The sequence below is a fragment of the Nannospalax galili genome, unplaced genomic scaffold, assembly GCF_000622305.1.
Source record: "Nannospalax galili isolate Female #2095 unplaced genomic scaffold, S.galili_v1.0 scaffold886, whole genome shotgun sequence".
In the NCBI taxonomy this organism is placed as follows: Eukaryota; Metazoa; Chordata; class Mammalia; order Rodentia; family Spalacidae; genus Nannospalax; species Nannospalax galili.
The window spans coordinates 36,032-43,940 of record NW_008355971.1 but is presented as its reverse complement, the minus strand read 5'-3'; the positions used below and the strand labels follow the sequence as shown (position 1 = coordinate 43,940).

Below are 7,909 nucleotides of genomic sequence, written 5' to 3'. Positions count from 1 at the left end.
GTACGATGGGGCTCAGCAGTTAAGAATTCACGCTGTTCTTCCAGAGGACTTGGATTTGATTCCCAGCATCCACATGGCAGCTAACAACTGTCCATAATTCCAGTTCTAGGAGATCTGACACTCTCTTCTGGCCTCTTCAGGGCATTGCACACATGTGGTGTACTTACATACATTCAGGCAAAACACTTATTAAAAAAAACAATTTTTAAAAAGAACTCAATATATTAATCCTTATAAAGCTCCAAAGGGCCGGGCATGGTGGCGCACTCCTTTAATTCCACCACTTGGGAGGCAGAGGCAGGTGGATCTCTGTGAGCTCAAGGCCAGCCTGGTCTACATAGTGAGTTCCAGGACAGCTGGGGCTATAGGGAGACCCTGTCTCAAAAAGATAGAAAAAAAAAAAAGCTCCACAGGCATGAGGATCAGGAGTGCAGGGTCATCCTCAGCTACATGTGGAGTTTGAAGTCAACCTGAACTACATGAAAACCTGCCTCAAAAACCAGGCCAGAAAAGAGACAGAGACAGAGATGGAGACAGAGAGAGGGAGAGGAAGGGAGAGAGAGAGGAGCTGGGCATGGTGGCTCACAGCTTGAACCCCAGCACTCTAGAGGCTGCCAGATCTCTGTGAGTTTGAGGCCAGCCTGGTCTATATAGTGAATTCCAGTCCAGCCAGGGCAGCACAAGTAAGACTTTGCCTCAAAAAAACAAAGCCAGTTGTGGTGGCCTACACCTTTAAACCCAGCACTTGGGAGGCAGAGGCAGGCAGATCTTTGTGAGTTTGAGGCCAGCCTGATCTACATAGTGAGTTCTAGTCCAGTTGGGACTACAGGGAGACCCTGTCTCAAAAAGACAAAAAAAAAAAAAATCCATAAAAACAAAAAACACCAGGCCCATGGGAGTTCCGACTCCCCCAAGTTGTCCTCTGATCTCACAGGCACAGGCACACCCACATACCACAGGTAATATTTAATAAAAGCAAACCCCAAAGCCCTCATGGGGACTGGGATACTGTTCAGTAGTATAGCAAATTCTAAAAATGTGCAAGACCCTGGTTCAGTCTCTAGAAGAGAAAACAAAAAAGCTCTCGTTGCCTAGTTCTTGCCGACACTCTTCCCTCAGCTTCCTTCCAACCTTCCTCTTCAGCATCTTATGAACTAAGAGTCCAACAAGAAGAGCCACCTTCCTTTTTCTTCTCAGGGCTTTGCACAGACTATTCCCTTGGCCTGCAACACTCTTCCTTGCCCTCACTCTGGATTCAGTCTTCCTCATCCTCTAGGATTCTGCTCACATCTGCTTCTTCCAGGGGCCCTCCCCGATTGCCTGGGCTGAGGCAGATTCCTCCTTGGTCTGAATAACTTCTTGGGCTTCACTTCACAGTTCAATTGCACTGACTAGTCTACCCTATCCCAGCCATACCAGTCCCAGCTGTCACTGCCTTGTGGCTTGTCAGTGGACCAGATCCACTGGACTGTGAGCTCTGTCACTGGAGGGCCCCTAGTATTGCTCGAGTTAAGGTCAGGCTTAAAGAAGACCTTGGCCAATGGAGGTTGAACAGATCCCCACCCACAAAAAGAGCTGGAGCTTCACTCACGGAACATGGCGTCCAGCCTGACCAAGCAGCTGATGAAGTTGTCAAAGTCCATGTTCCCACTCTCATCCGAGTAGCGCCGGATGATCATATTGTAGAGATGTTCATTCAGGTGGAACCCTGAAAATCAATCAGTCCCTCAGGTGTGAGGCCCATACAGCCCACCCTGAGTCCCACGATTCAGGCTGAGACCAGTGCAACAGGGCAATTTTACTCACCCCACCCGTGGCCCGCCAAATCCCTGAGAGCCCACCTGCAGCCTCGAAGGCCCCTGGGAGTTCACTGCTACAGATGGTCCCCGATCGGTCAACATCAAACCGTTTGTATATCGCCTGTTGGGACAGAAAAAAACATGGTTCAGCTAAGTATCATGTAGCATGGTGTCCCCATGGCTTAGGGGTCAGGATACTGGGGTTTAAGAGGTTGTCACACACCTGCCACTTTTTAATGTTATTCCAGAGGTACTTGAATTCCTCAAAGCCCAGCTTGCCTGTGGTGTCACTCTAGCAGGAGGTTAAGGAAAATGTGGCAAAATACAAATATATATATGAGAAAATGCCTTAATGGAACCCATGATTTTATAGGCTACATTAAAAAGATTAATAAAGAGCCCAATTAATAAAGAACCGGGTGTGGTGGCCCACATCTCTAATCCCAACACTCACGAGGCAGAGGCAGAAGACCTCTGTGAGATCAAGGCCTCTTCAGAGACAGAGACAGAGGTATTACTAAAAATAAGCCAATTCCAATTCAAGCATGGTAGCACATGCTGTAATTCCAGCACTTGAGAGGTGGAGGAAGGAAGATCAGTTCAAAACCAGCCTTAACTATATATTGACTTCAAGGTCAGCCTGGGCTATATGAGATTCTGTCTCAAGAAATCAAAAATAGGGCTGGAGAGATGGCTTAACAGTTAAAGAGCACTGGCTATTCTTGCAGAGGACCTGGGTTCAGTTCCCAGCACCCACATGGCAGCTAAAAACTGTCACTCCAGTTCCAAGGAATCCAATCCCCTCTTCCGACCTCTGCAGGCACTGTACCATATGGGTACACTTAGATATACGCAGGCAATACACTTATACACATAAAATAAAAATAATAAAATAATTAAAAAGGAAGCCAAAAATAAGGGGCTAGAGAGATGGCACAGTGGGTCAGAAAGTGCTTGCTGCTCTTTCAGGACCAGAGTTTGGTTTCTAGCACCGATGTGGATAACTCCAGCTCCAGGGGATCCTATACCCTCTTCTGGCCTTCACAGACACCTGTATGCATATGCTCAGTTACACACACATAAATCTTAGAGACCAAAAATATAATACATAGTACAATAAAATGGGTGTGGTAGTATATACCTATAATCCTAGCACTCAGGAGACTGAGAGGCAGGAGGCACTCTGTCAGTTCAAGGTCAGTCAGGCTACATAGCAAGACCCTGTCTATAAATAAATAAGCCGACGTGGTGGTGCACCCCTTTAATCCCAGCACTTGGGAAGCAGAGGCAGGCGGATCTTTGTGAGTTCGAGGTCTGCCTGGTCTACATAGTGAGTTCCAGGACAGCTGGGGCTACAGGGAGACCCTGTCTCAAAAAGAAAAAATTAAAAAAAAATAAATAAGATGAAGATATTGCTTGTGATAGAGTGCCTGCCTACCATGTATGAGGCCTTGGTTTAATCCCAATTACACACACACCTGTGTGATAACTATACCCAGATACCTGTCCTATGTATACTGGGTATATGACAATAAACCTGGGAATCTGGGCTAACAGGACAGCTCCTGTTCAAGTCTAGTCATATCACCTGATTTATTTTATTTTAAAATTTTTTATATTTTTTGACACAGTCTTACACTGTAACCCCAGCACTCAGCAGACAGAAGCAGGAGGATTGAGAATTCATGCCAACCTAGACTATACAGCAAAACCCTTTAATGCTAGCACTTGGGAGGCAGAGGTAGGCAGATCTCTGTGAGATCAAGGCCAGCCTGGTCTACATAGCCAGTTCCAGGCCAGCTGGGGTTACAGGGAGGCCTTGTCTCAAAAAGACCAAAACCAAAACAAAACAGAGCTAGGGAGATGGCTCAATGGGTAAAGTGCTTGCTATGCAAGACCAGAGTGTGCTGAGTGTGATTCCCAAGCACTTGGGAGGCAGAGGTAGGCAGATCTCTGTGAGATCAAGGCCAGCCTGGTCTACATAGCCAGTTCCAGGCCAGCTGGGGTTACAGGGAGGCCTTGTCTCAAAAAGACCAAAACCAAAACAAAACAGCGCTAGGGAGATGGCTCAATGGGTAAAGTGCTTGCTATGCAAGACCAGAGTGTGCTGAGTATGATTCCCAGCACCCATTCTCTCTCTCTCTCTCTCTCTCTCTCTCTCTCTGTCTCTCTCTCACACACACACACACACACACACACACACACACACACACAAGCCAGGCATGGGAGGTACATGCCTGTAATTTTAGTACTAAGGCAGAAACAGAAAGATCACTGGGGCTTGCTAGTCAGTTAGTGTGGCCAAATTAGTGAACTCCAGGTTCAATGAGAGACTCCGTCTCAAAAAATAAAGTAAAAACAATAGAGGAAAATACCTGATATCAACTTCTGGCCACCACATAAAACACAGACACACACACAAACACACATAAAAGCCAGGCATGGAGGCTCATACCTATAATCCTAGCACTCCTTCTGCTGAGGCAGAAGGGTCTAATTCCGTTCAAGTTCAGCCTGGGCTACACCTCAATGGCAGAACACTTGCCTGGCACACATTAGACCCTGGGTTTGATCCCTAGGACCACCAAAAATATCTGCATGATACTGGTATAAAGTCCTTAGCTAAAAGTCTGACATTTAATGAATTCTCACAAAATACCAAACATGGCCAAGACCTACTGGCTTACCTAAGACCCTCCAGATACTGAATTTCTTGGAAACATCCCTTCTCTCACTAAACTCTCAGATCAGCAGCCCTACCAGGATTAATCCCAAAGAATACACAGATTCAGCCCAGTATGATGACTTACACCTGTAATAAATATTTAATAAATAAATAAAAAGAAACAAGACTCAAAGCTGAAAAGTCAGAAGCCAGGTGCAATGGTGCTCACTTGTAACCCCAGCATTTGGGAGGTGGAAGAAAGAATCAGGAGTTCAAGACTATTTACCAAGCTCAAGGCTTGCCTGTACTACATGAGACCCTGTCTTAAAAAAAAAAAAGAGGTGGGGAAGGGACTGGAAAAATGGCTCAGTGGTTAAGACCACTGGCTGCTCAAGCAGAGGACACAGGTTCAGTTCCCAGTACCCATATGGTGGCTAACAACTGTCCTTAACTCCAGTTCCGGGGGATTCAATGCCCTCTTCTGTCCTTTGTGGGCACTGCACAACACGGGTGCACTTACATGCAATGCAGAATAATAATTTTTTAAAAAGCTGGAGCAATGTGTATCATGGTGCACGCCTTTAATCCCAACACTCTGGGGGCAGAGGCAGGTGCAACTCTGTGAGATCAGGCCAGCCTGGTCCACATACAGAGTTCCAAGCCAGTCAGGGCTACACAGTGAGTAACAAAACAATTTTAGCTGGGAGTGGTGATGCATGCCTTTAATCTGAGTACTCAGGAGGCATTGGCAGGCAGATCTCTGTGAGTTTGAAGCCACCCTGGACTACATAGCAAGTTCCAGGCCAGCAGGACTACAAGGAGATCCTGTCTCAAAAAATAAAATAAAATAAAAAATAAAAAATAAGTCAGGTGTGGTGGCATAAGCCTTTAATACCAGCACTTGGGAGGCAGAGGCAGGCGGATCACTGTGAGTTTGAGGCCAGCCTAGTCTTCATAGCAAGTTCCAAGCCAACTGAGGCTACAGAGAGATTCTGTCTCAAAAAGACCAAAAATAAATAAATAATAAAATAAAACTTAAAAAGCTGAAAAGGGGCTGGAGAGATGGCTCAGCGGTTAAGAACACTGACTGTTCTTGCAGAAGACCTGGGTTTGAATCCCAGCACCCACATGGAAGCTAACAACTGTCCATAACTCCAGTTCCAGGGGGTCCAACAGCCTCTTCTGTCCTCCGAGGGCACCGCACGACACGGGTGCACTTACCTATATGCAGGCAATACATGTATACACATAAAATGAAAATAATAAAATATTAAAAAGCTGAAAAATCTATCTGCATAGGAAAGAAAGATTATAGTAACAGCTAATTACCTAACGTATACACACCATTTACTATGGGCTACAAATTGTGCTAAACGTTTTGTATAGAGCTCTAGTTCAGTCACTTTACTTGTCCCATTTAACAAACAGGAAAATTGAGGTACAAAAAGGGTCAGCATCTGGGCTAAGAAGCAGAACTAGGACTGTTTCACCCTGTGTAATACATGAATCTGAATTGTGTGTGTGTGTATTTGTGTCCTAAGTGTACATACACTCATGACTGGCTAAAAATGTACATGTGTGTTCTTGAATACATTCCTTCATTATCCCGTGCATGCAGCTGTGCCCTTGGACATATGTAAATGGCTGTTAGCTTAGCTCCTCAAGCCTGAAACTCCTAAGTCTAAATTCCGATCCTGCCATTTACTCTTCAAATGACCCTTTCTCCTATCCAAGACCTGACTCTTATTAGCTGCCAAAATCAGATATTAGGTGTATTCAGGATGGTATGGTCAGAGACAAAACCCACTCTGTCTCTCTGAGCCTTGTTTCCTTCCCTACTAAATGCAGTGTTGTAATTGTGCCCATCTAGCCCAATCTAGAGTGCCAGCTGATACTATTTATTGTCATTTGTCTTGAGGCATGTGTTCTCATGAATGAAAGCTACAGTCTAGAAAGAAAAAAAGAAAGAAGAAAAAAAAAAGCCAGGCGTGGTTCCGCATGCCCATCCCAGTCCTGGGGAGGCAGAGGCAGACAAATCTGAGAGTCCAAGGCCAGCCTGGTCTACATAAGGGGGTTCCCAGGCCAGCTAGGGCTACAGGGAGACTCAAAGGGAAAAGCTACACTCTGGCTGTCCCAAACACACTCTCAGAAAATCACACCCCTTCACCAAGGCCTCCCCCAGACTGTCCCCAAAAGGATACATCCATCACAGCCACCATGCTCCGACATGTGTCAAGGCCAAAACCATCAGTTTTTAGATCAGGGTCTGAGGGGAACAAGTTGAAGGTCAGAGATCACAGCCATTCCAGCCCCTTCTGCCTCTAAATCTTCCCCATGCCCTGTCCTTGGTCACTCACGTCGGGTCACGACCTTGTTGAGGATGTTCATGAGCTCTGTGGCGCTGACCTCCATGTCCTGAAGGCAGAAGATTAAGTACAGTTCAAGGGAGACTGAAAAGGGTCTGGACATGTCATAAAAGAGAATGGGAACTTCCGGCTTGTCCCAGGGTACTTACATCTCCAGCCAGCTGAGCAAAAAGTCTCCTGAACTGCCGGACCTCCTCACTCTCATTGGCTTCAATGTTGGAGTAATGGCTTCGCGGGGGCTGCGGAGGGAGGGGATCTCAGAGCAGGTATGGAGAAGCACGCCTTGCTCCCTAGACCCAAGTACCCCCCAGAGGGAACGTCACAGAGGGATGGTCGGGGAGCCGGAAGTGAGTGTGACATGTGGCAAGGCTGAGAGATCCAGGGCTTGGTCTGGGGGCTTCAGAATGGGCAGTCTTAATGGCAGGGGAATGTCCTAAGAAGGGGTGAGGGGCCTTCGCTATACGAAAAGCGAGGAACAAGCCTCAGGAGGAAAGACTTACCGGGGGTTCCGGGTTGTACTGCGCAGCCGCCTCGCTGAAGGAGAGACAAGGAGTTAGCGCTGGGGCGGAGCCTCCAACGGCGCAGAACCGCCAGTCCAATCCCTGAAATTCCAGCCCTCCACCTTCCTTTAAGTGGTCCCTCCTCCTTTGGTCTAGCCCTGTCCTCACCTGTCCCAATCCACACCAGTGTGGTCCTGCCCAGCCACCTCTCCCTCCATCAGGCCAACCCCTCCCACGAGCCCATCCCCACGGAAGAATCCACACCTTGTTGGGGGGAACATCCACCCAATCAGCAGATGTCAGAATCATCTAGACTCCAATCACCAATCAACATCCTGAAACCTCTCCTCTTCAAGAACTCACTTCCCTAAGCCTCATCTTAAAGTCTGCCCGCAGCTCTACTCCAGAGCTCCTCTTCCCACCCCAGCTCTATGAGCTCCCAATCCCCCACCCCAGGAAATCACTTCTTGGTGACCAAGGTTAGTAAGTGCCAACCACCTGTCCTACTCCCACCAAGGATTTTTCTCCATAAAGCCAGCCAGTTTCTGGCCCCACCCAACCTCTTCTGGGCTGTTTTTT

The 7,909-nt window shown here is 47.1% G+C and overlaps 1 protein-coding gene across 2 annotated transcripts in view; it reads right to left on the bottom strand.

The window, feature by feature from the left end:
• Nucleotides 1–7,909, bottom strand: part of Capns1 (calpain small subunit 1) — an 11,907-nt gene that overhangs the window by 1,694 nt on the left and 2,304 nt on the right. For both annotated transcript variants that reach the window (XM_008853838.3, XM_017803426.2), the window contains exons 3-9: nucleotides 7,331–7,364; nucleotides 6,980–7,069; nucleotides 6,822–6,879; nucleotides 6,666–6,730; nucleotides 2,023–2,091; nucleotides 1,842–1,920; nucleotides 1,592–1,708 (exon numbers count right to left, since the gene is read on the bottom strand). In XM_008853838.3, the coding sequence (XP_008852060.1) occupies nucleotides 1,592–1,708; nucleotides 1,842–1,920; nucleotides 2,023–2,091; nucleotides 6,666–6,730; nucleotides 6,822–6,879; nucleotides 6,980–7,069; nucleotides 7,331–7,364 (512 nt within the window). The remainder of the gene's footprint in view (nucleotides 1–1,591; nucleotides 1,709–1,841; nucleotides 1,921–2,022; nucleotides 2,092–6,665; nucleotides 6,731–6,821; nucleotides 6,880–6,979; nucleotides 7,070–7,330; nucleotides 7,365–7,909) is intronic.